Below are 26,492 nucleotides of genomic sequence, written 5' to 3' on the forward strand. Positions count from 1 at the left end.
GCCAAACTTCATGACATATGTGAGTGATGATAATCCTGATTCTGGGTGTGGACTGAGAGTGGGAAGGGGGCAGGAAGAGGGGAATCGTGGTTGGGAAAAGGGGAAGGGAGAGGGGAGGGAGCGGGAGGCACCAGGCAGACATTCTGTAATGATCAATAAACCAATCGTTTGGAATCAAATGTCCTTGCCTGGTGTCTCAGGGCCTGGTGTGTCTGCACTCATTGTAGCCACCCCCCCACCCCGTTGCCACTGGCACTCCTCCCACCCCCCCCACTGCACTCCACCCTCACTATTCCCAACTTCCTTTGCCCCCACCAGATTTACAAACTCGCTCTCTGCTTCATATTGATAAACAGTGCAAAAGTATTATAATTTAAAGATATTATAATACTGTAATTTATAGCACATGTTATGTATTGCACTGTACAGCTGCTGGCAAGCAGGAAAATTTCATGACATATGTCCATGATAATGAACCTGACTCTGAGCTTGGAGTGAACATCGACGGGTGACGGGATTCGGATGCATTGACAGGGCTTTCTGAAATTAAAGGAAGGTTATGTATGGCTGCTGCAACAACTTATAAATTATTGACAACTTTAGAAAGAACAACGCTAAAGGCTGAGTTATTTTGTGAGGCAAGATTCTTTTATTGTCGTGTTTAATTTAGCGCTTGCTGTATGTTGAAGCTGCTTTGAAGTTATGGAGACTGCTGCTGATTCCAGTGGTTGTTGAGCTCCCTGTGAAATGCTTAAAATTCTTAATAGCATTTACATGTTACATGTTATACAGCCCAGTCCAGTCCAATAAGAGAGATGTGGTAACCTTGGTAGGACTGTTCCATGTTACAAATCATAATATACTGAAACAAAAACATAGACTAACCAACAGTAGCGTACAGTTAAACTAGGCTGGTACTCCAAATATTTATGAGAGTTTAAGGTCTGTTCATAACCTAGGGAGGACCTGTATGTAATCTTCTTCTACCAAAATAGATGATGTGTGACTTGCCAGGCTAATTCAGACTTGAATATTTTTGTTTGCAAAAAATCAGTACACTAAAAATAAAATTTTAATTTATGTCATTCGGTTAAACCGCACATATTTCAGATGTAATTATCATTATGACATATTTTGTACAAACGTGATAGCAGGACACTTTTTCAAAGTTCAAAGTACATTTATTATGGAAGTATGTATGCTTTGAGATTGGTCTTCCCGCAGACAGCCACGAAACAAAGAAACACCATGGACCCAGTTCAAAGAAAACATCAAGTATCTAGTGCAGAAAAAAAGAACAAATCGTGAAAATGGTCAAAAATGAACAAAAAATACAGAACATAAAACCTCAAACCACAGAGTTATCGAAACAGACTAGGAGTGTTCAGTTCAGTTCAGTCCAGTGTGGTCCAGTTCCGTGTTGTCTTTTCCCAAAATCAGGACCTGTGCAAGGCGGAATAATGAGCATTCATTCACTGGAATGAATACCAGTCCATATTAATTTCTTATGATACTTATATAAAGTGACAGGAGTTATATGATGAATGGATGGATGGATTTCTAATTTCTAATTGCTTACTGATGAATTAAAAATGTAAGCAGGCAGGAAAGCAGAAGGAGTACTCCACATTATGAGTTATACATTTTTTTTTACAATAGTTGACTTTTGATGTTTATCAGTTCAAGCTGTAGACCATGCCTGTTTGGCATTAGCCTGACTAGCAGGGTAACAAGTGTGATCAAACAGAGCTCCTTCCAGGACTGACAGACTGACACTGTCAATTGAATCAGAACAAAACAATCAATGCCACCACTAGCACTATGGGCATAGCTTTGTTTAGATCATATGCAGTATATCAGAATATACTGTCTCTTGTCTGAGCATTTCTGTGGAAAACCACACAACTTCGTCTTTTTTCTGGAAAATATCCTTTTATTTAATTCCTGATATTTCTTCTGCTTTGTTTTTCCAAGACAACTACCCACATCAAAACATTCCTCTTGCCAGGGGGCTGGTCTGAACCATCAGCTGTTTCACCGATTTCTCTGTCTGTAATTGTCCGCATCTTTCCTTAGAGAAGATTGCCTTAACAATACAAGCATTAATTTCTTTAGGTCCACTTTTTAACTTGGTCCCATAATTACTATTCTCCTCCATGCTCCCTCCCCTCCTGAGTCAGTTCCCCACCCCAATCCATCAGCTAAACGGCTCATTCATCATCATCATGTGCCGTGTCATGTGACCTGGGTGATTATGGTCTTTCCACGACTATGATTGTTCTTGGCAAATTTTTCGACAGAAGTGGTTTGCCATTGCCTTCTTCTGGGCAGTGTCTTTACAAGACAGGTGACCCCAGCCATTATCAATACTCCTCGGAGATTGTCTGCCTGGCATCAGTGGTCGCATAACCGGGACTTGTGATGTGCACCAGCCGCTCATACAACCATCCACCACCTACCCCCATGGCTTCACACTGAACTTCAACCTCTGTCTCGCACACAAAGTGGAGCCTGCTGTTTCTGTGCCCAGGAGGGGGCTACTCCCCACTGGTACTCCTGGTGAAGTCTCCCTAAATCCCCTTTTTTAAATAATATAATCGCCATCCAAATCTTCAAAAATAAAAATAAATGTGTGATCAGCTTACATATATGTCACTATATACTACCTTAAGATTCATTTTCTTGCCAACGATAACAGTAGAAGAAAGAATACAGTAGAATCAATGAAAGACTACACACAAACAGAGACTGACAAACAACCAATGTGCAAAAGATGGCAAAGTGTGCAAATAATAACACAAATAGTTTGCAGTTACTATTCTATAGATTTGCTAAGTATGCCTGCAGGAAAAGGAATATGTGGTGACACATATGTACACTGAAAATAGAGTTTACTTTGAACTTTAAATAAGTAAATAAAAAATACTGAGAACATGAGTTGTAGAATCTTTGAAAGTGAGTGCAAAGGTTTTGGAATCAGTTCAGTGTTGAGATGATCGAAGTTATCCACACTGATTCAGGACCCTGACGGTTGAGGGGTAATAACTGTTCCTGAATCTGGTGGTGTGTGTCCTGAGGCTCCTGTCCCTCCTGCCTGTGGCAGCAGCGAGATGAGAGCATGTTGGGGATTCTTGATGATGGATGCTGCTTGTAGATGCACTCAGTTTGTTTGTTTGTTGTTCATCACAGTGGCTTTGTTGGCTAAATCCGTAAATGTCCCCTGTAAAGTTTCCTACTTGTATAATTACTGCACTTGTTTAACAGCCTAAACAAACACAGAAATATTAAAGCGATACTGTGCAGTGCTATAGTTGTCAAGTGTGCCCAATTTTTGCTGCCAATTGTATCAGATCCCCAAGATTTATTCTGTCATTAAGTTCGGCACGGACTAGAAGGGCCAAGATGGCCCGTTTCCATGCTGTAGTTGTTATATGGATATTAACATTTCACTGATTCATGCACAATTGGAAATTACCTGGGGTTTTGTGACATCCACTCCTGTTGACTGTTTTATGAGAATAGTCCCAGGACTGAAAGAGTTAATGTATGAGGAGCCTTTGTAGCTCTGGGCCTGTACTCACTGGAGTTTAGAAGAATAAGAGGGGAATCTTGTTGAATCCTATCAAATATTGAAAGGTCTAGAAATAATGGACGGTGTGGGGATGTTTCCTATAGTGGGGGAATCTGGGACCAGAAGGCATAGACTCAGAATAAAAAGTTGTCTCTTTAGAACAGAGATAAGGAAGAATTTCTTTGAGCAGAGGGAGGTGAATCTGTGGAATCTATTGCTGCAGGCTGCCAAGGAGGCTAGGTCATTGGTTATATGTAAAGTAAAAGTTGACAGGTTCTTGATTGGTCAACGTGTCAAAATTTATGGGGAGAAAGCAGGTGAATGGGGATGAGGGATAATAAAATGGCCATGTCAAATGGAGGGGTAGACTGGATGGGCTGAACGGCCTCATTCTGGTGTTATCTCTTATGGTCTCATCGTATATTTAAAGTGGAGGTTTTGGATTCTTGATTTGTAAAGGCATCAAAAGTTACGGAGAAAAGGCAGGGGAATGAGGTTGAGAGGGGTAATAAATCAATCAGAACAGACCCGATTGGGCCGAATAGCCTGTTTCTGCTCCCATGTCCTATGGTCTTCGGGGTCATTTTAACAGTTCCCTTTTTGGTCAAAGTTTGGAGTTGCTAGGGAAGGTCCCGCTGCAGACACCTCTTTCACAAGCTGTTCAGAGGCAGGAGAGCTTGATCCCAGCCAGACCTGGGTCAAACACACAGACTGGAGGGTCACTGACAGTTCAGTGTGGCTGATCTGCTCAGCAACAAGGACCTACTTCTCTAAGGGCATAAACTCCTTCGCAGCCAGCTCAGTAAAAGAACTTGACCTCCTCCCAGGAAAGACGTAATTGAATAGATCGTGAAATTTTAAGCTCGGTTTAAAGTGTCAGAATTAAGCATGGTTCTCTATTACTGAGACGTGAAATGTATAGTGAATGAAGCAATAGGATTTATACATCGATGGGGTATCGTAAATGGAGAGAGCTGACTGCTTTCATTAGTCTAAGAGCCTTTAAATATTTCAGGCTAAATATTTTAGTTCCAAGTTTTGTTTTTGTTGCTCTTTTCATGTCACTGAGGCACAATTGATAGCAGTCACCTCGAAGTGAGAGGGTGAAGGGTTCAAGTGCCTCTACAGTTGAGTGCTAATGATGCTGTGCTAGAGAATGACTCTCTTCTCATTACTACCGTCAGGGAGGAGGTACAGGAGCCTGAAGACACAAACTCAACGTTTGTTCACCTCTGCCGTCAGATTTCTGAACGGGCAATGAATAGCTCCTCACTATTCCCTCTCTTTTTCCACTACTTGTCTCATTTAATTTATATTTATTTTATAGAGCGTATAATATTATTGTAATTGATAGTTTTTTATTGGTCAGATTGCACTTGGAGTATTGTGATCAGTTTTGGGCCCCTTATTCAAGGACGGAGTTGAGGAGGAACTGCTTTTCCCAGAGAGTGGTGAATCTGTGGGATTCTCTGCCCAATGAAGGCTGCCTCACTAAATATTATTGCATTATTCAAGAGGAGGTTGGATTTTTTTTGCATAGTAGGGGAATTAAGGGTTCTGGGGAAAAGGCAGGTAGGTGGAGAGGAGTCCATGGTCAGATCAGCCATGATCTTATTGAATGGTGGAGCAGGCTCGACGGGCCAGATGGCCGACTCCTGCTCCTACTTCTAACGTTGTTCTGAAAAGATGTGCTGGCATTTCACTGTACTGCTGCCACATAACAACAAATTTCACGACATATGTCAGCGATATTAAACCTGATTCTGAATCTGAGCGTGTGCTGTACCATCAGCTGGCATTGTTTGAATTTCATACTTATTGAGAATAACTTTCACATCAGCTGATGAGGCCGCAATGCGATGACATCAAGTCATTCCGTAAGGAAGGCAAATGTAATGTTAGCACTGATTTTGAGAGGACGAGAATATAAAAGCAAGGATGTAATTCTGAGGCTTTGTAAGGCAATGGTCAGACTGCACTTGGAGTATTGTGAATAGTTTTGGGCCCCTTATCCAAGAAAGGATGTGCTGACATTGGAGAGGTTCAGTGGAGATTCATAACAATGATCCCAGAAATGAAAGGGTTAATGCATGAGTGGTATTTGATGGCCCTGGGCCTGCACTTGCTGGATTTTAGAAGAATGAGTGTGTGGGGGGGGGGTATCATTGAAACCTACCAAATCCAGGTAGAGTTGATGAAGAGAGAGTCTCAGATGAGAGGGCACAGACTCAGAGCAGAGAGACATCCATTTAGAACAGAGATGTGGAGGAATTTCTTTAGCCAGAGGGTGGGGAATCTGTGGAAATCATTGCCACAGACAGCCGTGGAGGCCAAGTTATTTGGTATCTTCGAAGCAGAGATTGACGGGTTCTTTATTAGTCAGGGCATCAAAGGTTACAAGGAGAAGGCAGGAGAATGAGGTTGAGAGGGATATTAAATCAGTCATGTTGGAATGGTAGAACAGATTAGATGAGCTGAATGGCCTGATTTTGCTCCTATTTCTTATGATTTATGATCTTACAAGCTCCTGAGAACTTGTTGAAATGATTATTAAAAGATTCCCCTGATGCTATTTGAAGAAAAGAGTTTAGGGTCAGATGTCCCTTGATGTTCTCCCTGATGACATTATTAGTAATAAAGGACTTAATTGCAAACACAAGAGATTCTGCAGATGGTGGAAATCCAGAGCAACCCGCACAAAATGCTGGAGGAACTCAGCGGGTCAGGCAGCATTTATGCATGGGAATATGTAGTCGATGTTTCGGGCCAAGACCCATCACCAGGACTGGAAAGGAAGGGGCAAGAAGCCAGAGTAAGAAGGTCGGGAGAGGGGAAGGACTACAAGCTGGCAGATGAAGAATAGGAGAGCATCCAAGATCACAGAGGGAGAGCAGTGAGAGAAGGTCTCACTGAACTCTTGTTGAAGAGAAGATTTAAACACCTTCAGCATAGGCGCAGCTCAAAGAGACTTCACAGTGGAGCAGCAAAGCATAAAGACAAGAGATTTGATGCTTATATTTCTCCCCAGCATTAAAGCACTGCCAGAAGGGACATTCGTAATGTGCTGGATAACTTCCACTGGCTCTGTTCTGCAGACAGCGAGGCTAATAGAGCTAAAAGCCTTATTTCTACTCACATTAGAACTGTTAGCCGCCTAACCCAATGAATCCAAAGATACGGACATCAAATCCAAATGCTTTGAGTTTTATAAAGACAACTGTACTGTAATGTCTCATATGTTGCTCATAGTTATGGGGGGGTGGTGGATATTATTATCACATTCTGTATCACAATAAAACTTCATACTTCAGCATGCAACTATAAACCACAATGTCCATAAATATCGGACAAAGAGTTTTTGGTAGCCTCCTAGCTGAAGACTTTAATTTTTGCAAGAGATAATTTATTAGAAAGCTGACATAACATCCACTACTCCCTTGTCCCTCCAGCTGTTGACTGGAAGATAAAGAAAAGATATCCTTTCACTAGTACATGAATCTTATTGTCACTGATATCACTGGACATATGGAATACCAGTACTTTCCATTCCTGGTCCACATCCACCCACCCACAATTATTTTTACTGGGTACAGACAATTAAGCAAACTGCATCTCTGGGTACAGCAACCAATCATGAGGGCTGTGACCGAATCTTAGGTCTTAGGCTTTGTATCTCATTTCTGCAATGCCCTGAATACCTTTGATAATTTAGCGGCCATCATGGGCTGTCTTACACTTTTTCAATGTCTCTGATAATCATGTGATTCAAATATTAAGAACTAAGACAAAACTGAGATTTGCTTAAAAACATTCAACACTGACAAAATAATCAGGATCAGGTTCCTTATTACTGACATGTCGTGAAAATTGATCTTCTAATGGCAGCAGTACTGTGCAATATATAAAAATTATTATACTTTACAATAAAAAAATACCCGGTGCAAAAAGAGAATCAGAACAGAATCAAATTTATTATCACTGACATATATTGTGTTGCTTCGTGGAAGCAGTACAGTGCTCATGGGTTCATGAATTGTTCAAAAATCTGATTGCAGAGGAGAGGAATCTGTTCCTAAAACGTTCAGTGTTTGTATTTCACACAGACTACGGTAGTCATTTAATTTTCCTATTTGTCAGAATTTAATGCTTTTTAAAGTAAATTTATCTTGCCTTTAATTTTTAATATTTTTAATCACCTGACTATCAGGACATATATAAATAAGTTTATCTTTTGTGATGGGTTCAGTGGTCACCCTGAAGCCACCTTCACGGCTCATCTCATTCTGCTCTGTCACTGGGGACACAGCAGGTCAGACAGTCCGGAGTGAAGCGTCTGACTTCTAGCTCATGTCTGAACTGTGCCTACTACTAGACATGTGTGATTCAGAATTGCAGTGAGTGAAAGCCATCAGCTATCTCCCAGTGTGATGTAGCCCAACAGATTCAATCAGCAGTACGACGTGCTCTGTCATAAGATGTATACTTATCAATAAAATCAACATTCCTGGCAGGAAAGTAGAGCGCTTCCAGTATTCTTCTCTTCGGATTCCACGGATCAGCTTCACCAGCAGGTAGTAAGTTACAGCTGGCACATTAACACAGTGGCTAGTGCAATTCTTTACAGTGCCAGTGATCAGCAATTGGGGTTTGATTCCTGCCATTATTTGTAAGGAATTTGTACGTTCTCCCCGTGACATAAAAATGATTCAGAGTAATTCTAATTAATTGTTCATGCTAATTGTTATCACTAATTCAGAGTAATTCACCCGACTAATGTGAGTTAGTTTCTTCACAAGAACCTTTGTTTTGGTGTACATTTGGAAACTTTGTGGAAGTGATGAAATAATCCAAATGGCGACATAATTTACTTTTTGGAAAGGAAGAAATGACTTAATTGTAAGCTTGAAAAAGGCAACTAAACTAGATGAGGGATAGGTAAACACTGATGACTTCTTTAAGATAAGAGACACAGTACAGTAACAGACCCTTTCAAACCAATGAGACTGTGCTGCCCAATTACACCCATGTGACCAAATAATCAACGAGCCATTATGTCTTTGGACTGTGGGAGGAAACCAGAGCACTGAGTGGAAACTCACATGGTCATAGGAAGAACATACAAACTCTTTTCTGACAGTGGCAAGAATTGAACCTGATTCGCTGGTGCTATAAAAACCTTACGCTAACTGCTACACTGCTGTGCGACCCTAAAGATATTCCAAATAAGTTATACAATAGATGTACTTTGTGAGGATCTGGGAGAAATTATTGAGTAAAAGTCAGAACAGTCCATTAGTGGATCGTGTGCATTCAGTAATTTCTTTTACACTTGATGTTTATATGCATTTGTTCCTTGTCCCTTCCGTGGACGGGAATAAAAGTGATTTTTAGTACTATCCTATGTGTCATTAAACATCTGCAGCCTCCTCTCTGACCCTGACTACATCTCGCTCCATGGATGGGATTGAAAGTCAATATTTAGTATCATTCATTAAACACCACGTCCTCCTCTTGTTACAGCACCACCCATCCACGCCAGCTTCCAGCGTTTAGATGCTACAATTCTCCGAAACACGGATAGCTGATGTGGCCCCTTTAAGGATTTAGGACCGTCCCAACAATTGGCAATTATTTTGGGCGCCAAGAATTGAGTATTTAAAGAGCACCTGAACTAAGGTTTGGCGCTCAATCGTAAGCCTAACTAGTAATATCGTCTAGCGTTTTGTTTTTGCTCAGTTCTTGTTCCAGCTTTATACCGTGTCTCAATTCCAGCCTTGGCTACTCTAGCACTCGGGTTCAAACCATCCTCAGAGATTATCTGCCTGGCATCACAACCAGGACTTGTGATTTTTTTCCCGCAGAACAGCCACTCAGTGGATTTTTTTTTGTTTTACGCACAATTTTCTGTAAAGTTTAGAGACAGTTGCATATGAAAATCTCAGGAGAACGGTAGTTTCTCATATACTCAAACCACCCTGTCTGGCACCAACAATCATACAACAGTCAAAGTCACTTAGATCACGTTTCTTCCCCATTCTGATGTTTGGTCTGAACAACAACTGAACCTCTTGATGTTCAGTGTCTTCATGCTTTTATCTACTGAGTTGCTGCCACCTGATTGGCCGATTAGATATTTGTAAAAAACGAGCAGGTGTACAAGTGTACCTAATAAAGTCGCCACTCAGTGTACTTTAAAATCAACTTAACTCTTCTTTCCCACATAGCCTCCATTTTTCTATCATCCACATGCCTATCTAAGAGTTTCTTAAATGTCCCTAATGTATCTGTCTCTACCACCACCCTGGCAGGGCATTCAATACACCCACCACTCCCTGTGTAAAAAACTTACCTCTGGCATCCCTCATATACTTTCCTCCAATTTTTATATCTTTATTATACTTTATTGTGCACTGTGATTATTTTACTCTATTCTAGCTCAATGCACTGTGTAATGATTTGATCTGTATGAACTGTATATTAGACAAACTTTTCATTATATCGCAGTACAATTGACAATAACAAACCAAGGCCAGTACCGACTCCAATCCCAGTTGGTGCTTGTTGAACCTTAGCAGCAGCCAAGGGAAACAAGCAGGAACTAACATTCAAGTACAATGTTGGTTGGCCCCTTAGAGTTATCCAGCATGCAGGACATCTTCAAGGTGTGATGCCTCAGCAGGGCAGCATCCATCATTAAGGGCCCCAGCACCCAGGACATGCCCTCTTCTCATTGTCACCATCAGAGAGGAGGTACAGAAGCCTGAAGGCACTCACTCAGCGATTCAGGAACAGTTTCGTCCTCTCTGCCTTCTGATTTCTGAATGGACATTGAACCCATGAACACTACCTCACCATTTTTCTTGCTCTTTCTGCACTACTTATTGAATTTAACTTTTTAAATATACACATATACTCATTGTAATTTACAGTTTTTTATTATTATGTATTGCAACATATTGCTGCCACAAAACAACAAATTTCACAACATATACCACTGATATTAAACCTGATTCTGATTCTGATTCTAGTTATACTGTGTAGTCTCCTTCCTACTACCGAGTGTCTGTTGAATGTTTGAGAGGGCCTCAGAGAAAGCGTTCAGTTCCACAGTGGTACTGTTGCCATGAAATCAGTGTTTCCTAGGATTCTTGTCACAATCTGCCTGCTTTATTCGTGTATGATGTTCACTATTTGACAGCCATAATAATTCGACCTCAATTGTATGAATGCACAGCCATGAGATAATGTTGCAGTTCTATAAAACCCTGGTTAAACCACAATATTATGTTCAATTCTGATCACCTCCTTATAGGAAGCATGTGGAAGTTTTAGAGAGGGCGCAGAGGAGATTGGCCAGGATGCTGCCTGGATTAGAGAGCATGTCTGATGAGAAAAGGTTGAGTGAGTTAGGGATTTTCTCTCTGAAGTGAAGGAGGATGAGAGGTGACTTGATAGAGATGTACAAGATGATAAGAGGCACAGATAGAGTGGGCAGCCAGAGACTTTTCCCAGGGCATAAATGGGTAACACAAGAGGTATAATTTTAAGGTAACTGGAGGAAAATACAGAGGGGGTATGTCACAGGTGAGTTTTGTTTTTTACACAGAGAGTGGTGGGTGTGTGAAACACCCTGTCATGAATGGTGCGGAGGCAGATACATCAGGGACATTTAAGAGACTCTTAGGTGGGCACATGGGTGATAGAAAGATTGGAGAGTAGGTTAATAGGTCAGCACAACATCATGGGCCAAAGGGCCTGTACTCTGCTGGAATGTTCTATGTTTGAGATGGCACGGTAGTGTAGTGGTTAGCACAATGCTTTACAGTACAGGCAATCTGGGTTCGATTCCAGCCATTGCCTGTGAAGAGTTTGTACATTCTCCCCATTACCTCATGGGTGTCCTCCAGATGCTCCGGTTACCCCCACAGTCCAAAGACATACCGGTTAATTGGTCATCGTAAATGAACAGGCCGGTGTTAAATCCAGAATTGCCGGGCAGCATGTCTCACTGGACTGGAGGGGTCTCTTCCACACTGTATCTCAATAAATAAATGGTCCCTGCTCTTAAAATCCTATATTTTTACACAAGTAACAATGAAGAAATGTGCATTGTTAAACTGAATGTCGTGCCAAAACAGAACTAGGCCTCGGGACGAATATTTTGACCTGAACTTGCTTTGAATTTCTCCTTAATTGATAACTATGGAGAAATAAATTTGGAGGAATGGAAAGTTAATTGGGAATAGCACAACTGTAAATTCTGATTAAAACAAAAAATTGCTGAAGATTGATAAAAGGCAGACTTAGTCTGATTCTGACGTCTCCAATTAAAAATAGGGCTGCTTTTGTTTCCCAACTTTAGGTGTCTTATAAGTACAAGCAGTATTGAATATACACTGAGGTATGTTGCCAATCTGTTCCTGATTACTTGTACTTTAGTTGAACTTTAGCGTTTCCTTTGACACAGTGCCTAATGTATGCAAACTGCGTGTCTTTTTCTCCAGCAGTGAATTCATAAAAAAAAATCCTGTCTGACTTCTTTCTGTGCCAACAAAAACGCGGAATATCAGAATGTTTTGACCAAATGCAACACTTTCTATATACTCTAATTAAATAAAATTGCTCTGTTCCACATGAGGCTTGCAGCTTCATACTCAAAACTCCCCATGGGTCTGAACAGGAAATGCCTTTTGCTTTACAACTGATATCTTTTCTGGAGAATGTATTGTTTTCTTCTTCTTTGTTCCTTTTTATTCCACCGCTCCCCCCCCCACTACTTTTCACTCCTTCCCAAAAAGTACTAACTCTTGTTGGGTGCAGTTCTGTGGACACATGCAGCTGTTGTACCTAGTTCTCTCGGTCACACCACTCGTTGGGTAATGAGTTCCAGATTATGAATGCAATCCAATAACCATCATTAAGACGGTGCCTGTAGGTATCAACTGACGACCCTCCATTGACTTCCACCACTCAACCCCCTTGCTCAAAGAGTCAGACGCCAGATTTGGCTCACATAGGTGAGCGAATGATTGGTCCCTACCCAAGCAACGATGCTGGAGTAACTCGGTGTCCGCGGAGTACTGGATGATTCAAGTCGAGACCCAGAGTTAGGATGGGGTGAATTGAAATGTCTAGATAGATTGGATGTGGAGAGGATATTTCCGACAGTGGGGGAATCTAGGACCAGCGGGCACAGCCTCAAAATACAGGGATGTCCCTTTAGATCAGAGATGAGAAGGAATTTCTTTAGCCAGAGGGTGGTGAATCTGTGGAATTCATTGCCACAGATGGCTGTGGAGGCCAAAGTCATTGTGTGTACTGTATTTAATGTGAAGGTTCTTGATTAATAAGGGCACCAAAGGTTATGGGGAGAAGGCAGGAGAATGAGGTTGAGAAGGAAAATAACCCAGGCAGGATGGAATGGTGGAGAGGGCTCGATGGGCCATAAGGCCTAATTCCACTCCTTCCTATGGTTCTTTCGAGAGATGCTTTCTTTGAGAGTACAGAGGGAGAGAAGTGGTGGGAAAAATGAAGTAATGTTTGTCAGTGAAGATTGTTAACATCAGTGATCTGTTTTCTGATAGAATATCTCACTACAACAACATCTCTTCATCCAGTAAGACTTACGACCTTTCAAAGAAAGGTAGGACTTTGTTTACTGTGGTGTCCTTTCGTTTGATCTGTGGATGAAATGTACTCAGGTGCATTTAATTGAACGTTGCACATGTTGGTACTGCACATTGTCATAATTACTTAATGTCAAAGGAATATTGCTTTGGAAAGGAATGTATTCAGATCAGGACTGACATAATTGAGGTGTAAAAGGAGCTTTGTAAAACCGGGATAAGTTGGCACCTACCTCTGCATTCAGAAAGTACGGGCATCTTTGTGTTGGGTTTCTTTGCACTGGAAATTCAATTTTGTTTGAGAAATTGCATGCAAGTGTATAAACCTTCTGGTCACATCTCCTTCAACCACGCTCAATGGTTCCCTGCAGGCTTGCACTTTTCATGGCAGCAAATGTTCTTAACACCCCCAAAATGCTGGATGAACTCAGCAAGTCTTCAGGCAGCAGCTACGGAGATGAATAAATACCAACGGTTTGGGCCAAGACACTTCTTCAGGACTGGAAAGGAAGAGGGAAGACACCAGAATAAGGAGTTGGGGGAGAGGAAGGAGGATAGCTGGAAGGTGATAAGTGAAGCCAGGTGGGTGGGAAAGGTGAAGAGTTGGAGAAGAAGCAGTTTGATAGGAGAGGAGAGTGGACCGTAGGAGAAGGGGAAGGAGGAGGGGACCCAGGCAGAGGTGATAGGTAGGCGAGAAGAGATAAAAGACCAGAGTGGGGAATGGAAGAAGAGGGGAGGGGGAGGGATTTTTTTTACTGGGTAGAGAAATTGATACACCTTCAGGTTGGAGGCTACCCAGGTGGAAGATATGGTGTTGCTCCTCCACTCTGAGGGTGGCCTCATCTTGGCACAAGAGGAGGCTATGGACTGACATGTTGGAATGGGAATGCGACCAGGGGGAAGTTCTGCTTTTGGCAGATGGTGTGGAGGTGGTTGACGAAGTGGTCCCTCAATTTGTGACGCATCTCACCATGCAGAGAATGCCGCATCGGGAATACCAGACACAAGAGAAGACCCCAGCAGTTTCACAGGTGCAGTGTTGTCTCAACTGGAAGGGCTGTTTATCTGCTAAAATTATTTTTAACTGCTTATCCCTGAGAAGTTATCTCCTGTTTCTTCAAGCCCCCATTCATTATAATCTCGAATGTTGACATAGTTTCTGCCCTAAGTGCTTATCAAGATAGTCGAGGCATTGAGTTCTAAAGCCAGGAAGTTATGTTTCAACTTTATAAACTTCTAGTTAGGCCACATCTAAAGTATTGCAGACAATTCTGGTCGCTCCATTATAGGAAGGATGTCAAGGCTTTGGAGAGGGTTCAGAAGAGGTTTACCAGGATGCTGCCTGGATTAGAGAGTGTGCTATAATGAGAGATTGGACAAACTTGGGTTGTTTTCTCTGGGGCAGCAGAGGCTGAGGGGAGATCTAATAGAGGTTTATAAGATCTGTCAGTGATGCACCATCAATAACGCCAAAAGACTGGAAGTAGAGTAAATACTGAAAGGCTTTTATTAGCAGTAAAATGTGACCTCCACCATGCTGAGTATCTGCCCCTGGACTGGGAGGAGGAGCAGTGGCGCAATCGCCTTTATTCGGGAACTGTGGGAGGAGCCACAGGAGCAGTCAGCAGAGGGGCCTGTCCAGGCAGGTAACCCAGTTACAACACATATATATGGTTTACCACAATCAGGTAGTTCTCAGACAGTATCTTTTACCCAGGGTTGAAATGTCTAATACCTGAGGGCATGTGCTTCAGATGAGAGGGGGTCATTTCAAAGGAGATATGAGGAGCAAGCTTTTGACAGAGACAGTGGAGGGTGTCTGGAATGAACTGCCTGGGGTGGGGGTAGAGGCAGATGCATTAGGGGCTTTTAAGTGATGTTTAGATCGGCACATGAATGTGAGAAAATGGAAGGATATGGACATTATGTGGACAGAAGAGATTAGTTGTCCATTTGATTACTAATTTAATTGGTTCACCACAACATTGTGTTCTGAAGGGTCCGTTCCTGCGTTATACTCTTATATTCCTAGGTTCCATGTTCTATAACTAACTCCACAGTTGCAGAAAGATCATGCAGAACGAGATTTCTCCTACACCCTGATCTCAATTGCTTGCATTAACATTTGTAATGCGCGACTAAGGCCCAAGGAATCAGGAAATCTGTTCAATAGTTTTAGAGGTCATCAAGAGTGCGGCTGGGTGGGAAACAGGAAACTACGTGCCATAGATTATGCCCAGATCTCTCGTCTAATATTGTTGCTAATCGCTTGTCATTGGCCTCTCACACTTAATGTCTTATAATCTGTTTATTTTTCTTGAAACAAATAAATATTTGAACTCATTTATCTCTGATGACATTCTGTATATATTAGCAATATATTCCCCAAAAAAAAAGAGTCTGATGTAGTATGGGCCCAAAAACTGGTCTTATATGACAAATATAAAGTCATAGAGCACTGCAGTACAGAAACAGGCCCTTCAGTCCATATATAAGACTATAAAACATGGGAGCAAAATTGGCCCATCGAGCCTGCTCCACCAATCCATCATGACTGATTTATTATCCCCTCTACCCCATTCTCCTGCCTTCTCCCCGTAACCTTTGACGCCCTGACTAATCAAGAACCAATCAACCTCGACGTAAAGTATACCCAATGACAGGGCTATCTGTGGCAAAGACTTACCACCCTCTGGCTGAAGAAATTCTGCCTCATCTCAGTTATAAGTGGGCACCCCTCTATTCCAGGGGTTCCCAACCCTTTTTTGTGCCATGGACCACTACTGTTAACTGATGAGTTTGTGGACCCTGGCTGGGATTCCCTGCCCTTTTCTGAGGCTGTGCCCTCTGGTCTCTGCCAACCTAACTTCTGTTATATTATTCTGTTATGTTAATTTCTAATATACTTTTGTGATATTCTGTAATATTCTGTAACTCCTGTGATAGCTATAGTTCTGTAATATTGTTTACACACAAATTAGCCTAATGTAAGACATAAGAAATAGGAGCAAAATTAGGCCATTTGGCCCATCAAGTCTGCTGCACCATTTCATCATCCTCTCAGACCCAATCTCCTGCCTTTTACCCGTATCACTTCATACCCTGACCAATCAAGAATCTATCAACATTTATGACAATGTGACTTCAGAGTTCAAAGTTACAATTTTCTTTTCAAGTGGATTTAAATGCTCTTTTTGAAATTTATTATTAAGTCCCCTTCCAAGCTTTTCAAAGTGCATTCTTTTCATATAATGCATTATAGGAAGTAAAAAATAAATCCTAATATAGGAATTTAGTAATTTTCTGAAGAACTCGCATGGTGTGCAGATTTTTCTGCAATCTCTTAAAAGGGCATAATGCTGTTTTGTGCTTCTGCAAGTACACTTAGAGATTACAGATACCCTCTGTACCTAATAAAGTGGCCACTGCATGTATGTTCATTGTCTTCTGTTGTTGTAGCCCATCCATTTCAAGGTCCAATGTGTTGGGCATTTTGAAACGCTGTTCTGCACACCACTGTTGTAACATGTGGTTATTTGAGTTACTATCACTTTTCTGAAGGCTAGAACCAGTCTGGCCATTTTCCTCTGGCTTCTATCCTTAACAAGGTGTTTTTGAACACAGAACTATTGCTCACTGGACTTTTTTCCATTTTGCATCATTGTCTGTAAATTCTAGAAACTGTTGGGCATGAAAATCCCAGGAGGATCTGCAGTATCTGAGGTACTTGAACCACCCCATCTGGCCCCAACAATCACTCCATGCTCAAGGTCACTTAGAACACATTTCTTCCCCATTCTGATGATTAGTCTGAACAACAACTGAAACTCTTGACCGTGCCTGCATGCTTTTATGCATTGTGTCACATGATTGGCTGATTAGATATTTACATTAACGAACAGATGTACAGGTGTACCAGGTAGAGTGGTTACTAAGTGTAGATTTGTGATCTTCAGAGCCTTATCAGTATTATAGTTCTATTAGGTCAAATGGTTTTATGACAATTCGGGCATTGGGTGTCGGTGTTGGAACATTATGCTCTTAGAGTACTGTGTGCAGTACTAGTCACCCTGCTATAGGAAAGATGCAGTTAAACTGGAAAGTGTGCAGAAAAGATTTACAAGGCTGTTGCCATGACTAGTGGCCTTGAATTATAGGGAGAGGTTAGCCAGGCTGGGTCTTTATTTCTTGGAACGTCGGAGAATGCAAGATGTCCTCGTAGATTTATACAATCATGAGGGGTGTAGATAAGGTGAATGGTAGCAGTCTTTTCCCCTGGGTAGGGGAGTATAAAATGAGAGAGTTTAAATTTAGGATGAAGGAAACAAGATGTGAAAGGAACCTGAGGCACAGGGTGGTGAGTATATGGAATGAGATGCCAGAGAAGGCGATTGACGCAGCTACAATAGTATCATTTAAGAAGCATATGAATAGTGCAGGGAAGGATGGGATTTCAAAGATGAAAGTTGAAAGTAAATTTATTATCAAAGTTTGTATCTGTCACCATATACTACTTTGTGATTCATTTTCTAGCAGGCATTCACAATAGATGTAATGGGCCAAACGAAAGAAGTTCAGAATGGATGGGTGGGCACCATAGTTAGCATGAACTGGTTGGGCCGAGACACCTGTATTCATGCTGTATTGCTGTCTGACTCTTACATACTGAGCAATGAAGTGAAGGATGTCTGTTTTGAATGATCCATAGATCTCTCTTGTAGATCTATTTGTTGGCAAGAAACATGTCCATTTCAGAGTTTTCACCCACTCTTGCTTGTTGCTGATTGGTGGGCTGGGGGTTTCGGGGTTTGATGTTCTTATTGTTGTTTCTCCATGTGGGTGATTTGTTAGTTTTTTATGCGAGGGAGAGGTTGGAGGTTTGGGGTTTGCAAATTGGGGGTAGGATTGGTGTCTTTCTTTCAACTATTTCTATGGTTTTCTATATCTTATGGCTATCTGGAGAAGGCAAGTCACAGAGTTATATTCTGCAAGTATATTTTGATAATAAAGTGAACCTTCGAATTTTGAAACAGAGAAGACTCTATGACAGATTCTGTTTGTTAACACAAAACACCATGTAAAGTTGGCATGAAAATTTATTTCAAGAAGAGCTATATTTGAGTGTCCATATGGGTGGCTTATGGCCAGAGGATTGCACCAAAGGTTCTAGTGTAGGTCAATAGACATGCCCCAGGTAGTGACCCTCCTGACAGGGTGAATGTGTGAAACTGGTGCTCTGGCTCTCAAAGCCATGCAGACAGGAGTACAGTGTGCCACTGCAAACATACACAGGGAAGTCACACTGGCACGATGGAAAGCTATTGTAATCTCAACACAAATGAAAGAATTAGTTTTGTTGGATTTTGCCAATGCAGGTCATTCAATTATAATGTAACAATGGTAGTCAAACCCACCCAACGCATCACTGGCACCAGCCTACCCACCACCAAGGACGTATGTACAGAAGGGTGCCGGGAAAGGGCCAGTGACATCATGAAGGACCCCACCCACCCTGCTCAGGGACTGTTTGTCCCACTCCCATCAGGGAGGAGGCTGCATACCATCCACGCCAGGACCACCAGATTCAAATACAGTTACTTTTGCCAAGCAGTAAGGCTGATCAACACCTCCACCCACTATCCCACCCCACCACACCCCGACCACCACTACTCTATCATTTACTGTCAATCACCTTACATACAGACACTCCTGTGCCTAGCGTCACTTTATGGACATACAATCAATCTATGTATATAAGCTATCTTATTGTGTTATTTGTGTTTTTGGTACCCCATCAGATCTGCAGTAACAATTACTTTGTTCCTTTGCACTTCTTCACTAGAAATGACATGAGACAATAGAAAACATAGAAACCTACAGCACATTACAGGCCCTTTGGCCCACAATGTTGTGCTGACCATGTAACCTACTCTAGAAGCTGCCTAGAATTTCCCTACCGCATAGCCCTCTATTTTTCTAAGTTCCATCTAAGAGTCTCTTAAAAGACCCTATTGAGCCCGTTCCACCACCTTCACTGTCAGTGCATTCCACGCACCCACCACTCTCTGTGTGGAAAAACTTACTTCTGACATCCCCCTTGTACCTACTTCCAAGCACCTTAAAACTATGCCCCCTTGTGTTAGCAATTCAGCCCTGGGAAGAAGACTCTGGCTATCCACACAATCAATGCCTCTCATCATCTTATACACCTCTATCAGGTCACCTCTCATCCTCCGTCATTCCAAGGAGAAAAGGCCAAGTTCACTCAGCCTATTCTCATAAGGCATGCTCCCCAATCCAGGCAACATCCTTGTAAACCTCCTCTGCACACTCTCTATAGTTTCCACATCCTTCCTGTAGTGAGGTGACCAGAACGGAACACAGTACTCCAAGTGGGGTCTAACTAAGGTCTTATATAGCACTTGAACTCAATCCCACTGTTGATGAAGACCAACACACCATACGCCTTCTTAACAACATTGTCAACCTGCGCAGCAGTTTTGAGTGTCCAATGGACACGGACCCCAAGAGCTTGCTGATCCTTCACACTGCCCAGAGTCTTTACCATTAATATTATATTCTGTCTTCAAATTTGACCTACGAAATGAACCACTTCACGCTTATCTGGGTTGAATTCCATCTGCCACTTCTCAGCCCAGTTCTAAATCCTATCGATGTCCCAGTGTGATCTCTAACAACCCTCCAGACTATTTACAATACCCCAACTTCTGTGTCATCAGCAAACTTGAATCTTGAAGGAACACAACATCACTGGAATCAAGACAAGCAATCTTCACCAATTATTTAATTTGACCACATCTGATCTAATTTCTGAATAGCATACCACTGTAAATTTTTCAATTCCCTCATCTCTGAGAACGTAACGTACTGGTTTTATCCTTAGTGTCAGAATCTGGTTTATTATCATTGACATATAGCACTGTGCACATTTATACTGTATATGTTAGGACCCTTGTTTTATATGCCTAAGACTTTGACACTACCAAATGTTGTGAAATTCGTTTTGTGGCAGCAGTACATTGCAAAACATAAGATATGCTATAAATTATAATAGGAAATATATATATAGAGAAGGAATAAGAAGTTCAAAAAAAGAGCAGAATAGTGAGGTAGTGTTCATGGGTTCAATGTTCATTCAGAAATCTGACGGCTGAGGGAAAGAAGCTGTTCCTAAATCATTGAATGCGTGTATTCTGATGGTGTTAATAATAAGAGGCAAGTCCTGGGTGATGGGGGTCCGTAATGATGGATACCACTTTTTTGAGTCATCGCCTTTTGAAGGTGTCTTTGACGTTGGCGAGCTTAGTGCCCATGATGGAGCTGGCTGAGTTTACAACCCTCTGCAATTTTTCTGATCCCGTGCAGTGACCCCTTCAACCAGATGGTGATGCAACCGGTTAGAATGCTCTCTACAGTACACCCAGATCCATGAAAAACTGAGAGAATTCCAGTTAACCTCCAATTCTTCGGTCGGCAAAGAGTACCTCTTGTCACATCATATGGGCTGGGTTTGATAAAAACACAGATGAGACACTTGGAATATTTATGTGCATGCAGAGAGAGGCAGACCAACAAGTAAGAAAGTAAAGTTCAGTCAGTTCAAATCGTTTCGAAAATCGTCTTTAATCTGTCTTGTACACCAGTCAATATCTGCTTTGACCTCACAGTATTAATATATTGGGTTCTGGTAATTATTGGAATCTGTTAGCTCTACAAGAAAAGTTGTACGGTTAAAGGCCAGAAAGTAATTTTCTCATGGCGGCAGAAGTATAAAATTAATATCATTCTTCATCAAGAAAGAAGATGCTGCTGGTATCTCAGCAAAGGAAAGCTGGAATTCAGAATCAGATTCAGGTTTACTATCACTGACATATGTCATGAAATTTGTTGTTCGTGGCAGCAGTACAGTGCAATATATAAAAATACCATCAATTACAATAAGGAATAATTCCAATAAATTAAATAAATAGTGCAAAAGAGAGCAAAAATAGTGAGGTAGGTTTCAAGGTTTGGTTCATTGTCTGTTCAGAAATCTGATGATGGAGGGAAAGAAAATATTCCGAAAATGTTGTGTTTATCTTTCGGCTGCTGTACTTCCGGCCTAATGGTAGTAATGAGAAGAGGACATGTCCTGTGTGATGGTTTTCCTTAATGGTGGATGTCACTATTCTGAGGCTTCACTTTTTGAAGATGGGGAGGTTAGTGCCTATGATGGAGCTGATTAAGTTTGCATTCCTCTGTAGTTCTTTCCAATCAGTTGTCCCTCCGTACAAGCTGGCAATGCAACCAGTTAGAACGCTCTCCATGATGGATCTGTAAAAAATTAGCGACATTCTACATCTCCTCAAACTCCTAATGAAATATAGCCGCTGGTGTGCCTTCTTTATGATTCCATCAATATGTTGAGGCCAGGATAGATCTTCAGAGATGTTGACACCCAGGGACTTGAAACTTTCCACTGCTGACCCCTCAATGAGGACTGTTCCGTGTTCCCTCCACTTCCCCATGGGAAAGGCTAGTGGCAAATTAAAGTAGATACATCTCCTGGTCTCCTGATCAAGATGAAGTGCTTCCTAGGTTACCGAAGGAAGAAGGGGAGGAAATTACAGGGATTGTGTCCATAATCTGCTAAATTTTCAACAGCAGTGGTGTAAAATTAGCTAAGTCACATGACACAGAGTAACAGTGGAAGAAAATTAAAAGATGGAAAAATCTGGGAATTCTCAGCAGGTTAGGCAATGTTATTGGATAGAAGAGTTAATGTTTGAGGCTGAAGGCCTCGTCAAAACTGGGAGAGAGAGAGAGAGAGAAAGGAACGTTTTTAATCGCAGAGAGTGTGGGGCTATTGGATAGGACAAAGTGAGTATCTCTGACAGGGTGAGGCCAAGGTTGCCATGGTGATAACACAAAATGCTGGAAATGTAGATCCAGAGATGGGTTGCTGGTTCACTCAGATCATTCAGTTTGTCTGTAACCACATCTTGACCTTTCTATGACTCAATCACGTCAACCCTCCTCTCATTCACGCGATTGATTTTCCGTCTTTATTCCCCCATATTACGGCAATAAAACTCAACAAAAACTTCAGGAAAATCCATCCACTTCCCTCCTTCTGCAACAGTGCAGGCCTAACTGGATAAATCCAGATTGAGTACTGACAACTGGCCAATGAATTTAACAATGCGATTAGGTGGGACATCACAATTCTTCGTTTAGGTCTTGCTTTTGATGTACAATCCAATAGACTTTGAAATGTGATCTCAATTACTGGTTGGATGTTGCGAGTTTCTTGTTGGTAAAACTACATTACCATCAAATTCCAAATCAGTCAAGTCCATTATAGATCCCGGAAATTCCCCAATGCCTCTTCTTTCCTTTTAATTATATTTTCTAAATGGCTTTACTTTTAAATGAAAGCAAAAGAGTTCAAATATGGTGGAAAAAGGAAATCTATATTTCTGTGTAATCCACTTGCGATTTCTAAACTATGATACCAACTGCTAATGTAATTCAGCTGTGAGAAGATAGACTGCTTCTCACTGCAGCCATTGGGAAGAAGGTACAGGAACCTCAGGACCCACACCAGATGATTCAAGAACAGTCATTACCCCTCAGCTGTCAGGCTGTTAAAACAGAGGGGATAGCTTCACTCAACTTCACTCGCCTCATCATGGAACTTTATTCCTTAGAACGTAGAAGATTGAGAGGAGAATTGATAGATGTAAACAAAATTACGAGGGTATGGATAGGGTAAATGCAAGCAGTGAAAGGTGAAATGTTTAAGGGGGACATGAAGGGGAGCTTCTTCACTCAGAGGGTGGTGAGAGTGTGGAATGAGCTGTCAACAGAAGTGGTGGATGTGGGTATGATTTCAACATTTGGATAAGTACCTAGATGGGAGGGGCATGGAGGGCTCTGGTCCAGGTGCGGGTCAGTGACACTAGGCAGTTGAATGATTTGGCAAGAACTAGATGGGCTGAAGGGCCTGTTTCTGTACTGTAATGTTGTGTGACTCTATAACTGTTCCAACAACATACGGACTCACTTTCAAGGTCTCTTCATCTCACGTTCTCAAAATTTACTGCTTCTTTATTTTATTTGTGTCTTCTTTAAATTTTGGTATTTGGAGAGTTGTCTTTTTCACATTGGTTGTTTGGCTGTCTTGTTGTGTGTGATTTTTCATTTATTCTGTTGTGTTTCTATGTAGTTACTGGGTACACCCGCAAGAAAATGAATCTCAAGATAGTATATGGTGACATATATGTACTTTAATAATAAATTTACTTTGAACTTTGAACAACCAAATGACCCAGCCACTAACCACAGTCACCACTTACTCTTGCCCGCACTGCACCAGAATATGTGGATCCCGGATCGGCTTCTGCAGTCACCAATAGACAACATCACACCTGACTCTAGAGATCGCACTGTGAATAATTTTGTATAGTTATTTGAACGAGAGTATTTGAAACAAAATGCAATAGAATTATTGTACTTTGTGACTGATTTAAATTGTCAAACGCATTATTCAGTTTTTTTATGCGTTATCATTCTTCTGAGTTAAACCATATAATGCAAGAGATTCTGCAGATGCTGGATTGCTTAAAACACATCATGAGTTATAGTGGAGATTTTTATTTGAATTGTCAACACATTATTTTGTTTTTTATAAGCTCTCTTTATTACAGATTAGTACACATTATGTAGTTTAAGTAGAGATTTTTATTTATTTTCTGCAGTAGCGGTGCACCTTCAGCATTTATATTTCTCTCTCTCTGTGAATGATCAGTATTATTTTACATATGATTCTGCAGAAAAAATAATTGTGTTCATGTTGACAGAAAACACAGGATTAAACAGCAGAACATTACTGTAGATTAAAGCTAATCATCCCCTACTAAACAGGGTAAAGATTGTCATAAATCAGAAAGATAAGAGATTCTGTAGATGCTTGAAATGCAGAGTAACACACACAAGATGCTGGAGGACCAGACAGCACAACCTCAGAATACAAGTATGTCCCTTTAGAACAGAGATAAGGAGGAACTTCTTTATCCAGAGGGTGGTGGTGACTCTGTGGAATTCATTGCCACAGATGGCAGTGGAGGCCAAGTCATTGGGTATATTTAAAGTGGAGGTTGATAGGTTCTAAATTAGTCAGGGCATCAAAGGTTATGGGAAGAAGGCAGGTAAATGGAGTTGAGGGGAATAATAAATCAGCCGTGATGGAACGGCGGAGACTCAATGGGCCGAATGGCCCAATTCTGATCCTATGTCTTATGATCTTATGGTCTAAGTCAGAAGATCAGGCAGCTTCTATGGAGAGGAATAAATAGTTGACTCTTCATTAATCAGCATTTTGAGTGTGTTACTCGGTAAAGATTGTTGTACTTTGAAGAATGTGGTTTAAATCTTTCCTTTGCATCTGCACAAACATTTTGGATTTCCCACGTTAGCCACAACTATAACTGATACCAGCAATTACCCTGTTAAATTGTAAGCTGCTGTGTGCCCTGAGAACAGAAGCTTATTCACAGTGGAATCTGACTGTGCTGTGGCATATCTACCTGAGCTGAGCATAACTCATCAGGGCGAGAGGTGATTGGAATGGATGCAGCTTCACCAAGCCAATAAATTCCCATTCAAAATCACATTTTAAATGTATAAATTAAAGACATGGCAGCATTTCAAATATGTATCCAAGAGAGAGTCATCAGGAAGAATAGCGTAATGGTTCCCATGTCACCAGTCTGGGTATAAAATTTTCTGCCCAAGATCCCTTTGTTCCTCCACCATGCAAGATTACACACAGCAATTCAAGCAGGCATAAATGGAGCTAAAACTGCGAGAAAAACACAATTAAAACAACAATCTGGCCCCTAATCCAAAGACCTCCAAGCAGCTCTTTCCAGACTGGCGGGAGAAAGGTTTTCAGAATCAGGGTCAGTATCAGAATTAGAAGCTGTTCCTGAATCATTGAGTGTGTGTCTTCAGGCTCCTTGATGGTAGTAATGAGAAGAGGGCTTGTCCCACATGGTGAAGGTCCTTAAGCATAGATTGTTCCAGTCTACTTCTGTACAGGTTTCACATATTTTCTTCCTGTCTCTTCTGAGGCATTGCCTTTTGAAGGAGTCCTGGATGCTGGGGAGGCTGGTGTCCATGATGGAGCTGGCTGAGTTTACAACTTTCTGCAGCTTTTTCCAATCCTTTGCAGTGGCCCCTCCATACCAGATGGTGATGCAACCAGTTAGAATGCTCTCCATGGTACCATCTGTAGAAATTTGTGAGAGGGACATATTTATTAAGGAAAATTATAAATCTGATATACCAAAGCAGTTATTCTGCATGTTATAAGACTGTTGAATAGTCCTTAGTATGATAATCAACACACACAAGACGCTGGAGGAACCCAGCAGGCCAGGCAGCATCTATGGGAAAGAGTAATCAGTTGTTGTTTCAGGCTGAGACCCTTCATCAGTACTGGAAAATAAGATGAGAAGTTAAAGCAAGAAGGTTGGAGTAGGAGAGGAAAAAGTACAAGATGGTAGATGAGAGGTGAAACTGGGAGAGGGGGAGGGTTGAAGTAAAGGGCTGGGAAGCTGATTGGTGAAAGAGATACAGGCTAAAGAAGGGGGACTCTGATTGGAGAGAGTAGAAGACCATGGAAGAACAGGAAGGAGGAGGAGCACCAGAGGGAAGTGATGGGCAGGTAAGGAGATAAAGGTGAGAGAGGGAAACAGGAATGGGGAATGGTGAGGGGTGGTGGTGCAAATACCGAAAGTTCGAGAAATTGATGTTCATGCCATCAGGTTGGAGGCTACCCAGGCAGAATATAAGGTGTTGCTCCTCCAACCTGAGTGTGGCCTCATCACGGCAGAAGAAGAGGCAAAGAACTGACATATCAGAATGGGAATGTGAAATAGAATTGAAATGGGAGATCCAGATTATTCTGGCGTATGGAGTGTAGGTGCTTGGCGAAGTGGTCTCCTAATCTATGTCAGATCTCACTAATATACAGGAGGCCACACTGGGAGCACCGGATACGGTAGATGACCCCATCAGATTCACAGGTGAAGTGTCACCTCATCTGAAGGACTGTTTGGGGCCCTAAATGATAGTGAGGGAGGAGGTGTAGGGGCAAGAACATCGATTTCTCAAACTTCCGATAATTGCCCTCATCCTTCACCATTCTCACTCCCCTTTCTCTCTCTCTCCTTATCTCATTACCTGCCTAACACCTCTCTCCGGTGCTGCTCCCCCTTCCCTTTCTTCCG

General features: G+C 41.7%; 1 protein-coding gene across 5 annotated transcripts in view; it reads left to right on the top strand.

The window, feature by feature from the left end:
- The window catches only part of LOC134357802 (retinoic acid receptor beta-like), a 499,706-nt gene that overhangs the window by 301,270 nt on the left and 171,944 nt on the right, over positions 1–26,492 (top strand). The window contains exon 2 of one of the 5 annotated variants that reach the window (XM_063069464.1): positions 13,156–13,214. The exons of the other annotated variants lie outside the window; for them this stretch is intronic. Within the exon in view, the coding sequence (XP_062925534.1) occupies positions 13,156–13,214 (59 nt within the window). The remainder of the gene's footprint in view (positions 1–13,155; positions 13,215–26,492) is intronic. 5 annotated transcript variants of the gene reach the window in all.

The sequence above is a fragment of the Mobula hypostoma genome, chromosome 17 (genome assembly GCF_963921235.1).
Source record: "Mobula hypostoma chromosome 17, sMobHyp1.1, whole genome shotgun sequence".
Lineage (NCBI taxonomy): Eukaryota > Metazoa > Chordata > Chondrichthyes > Myliobatiformes > Myliobatidae > Mobula > Mobula hypostoma.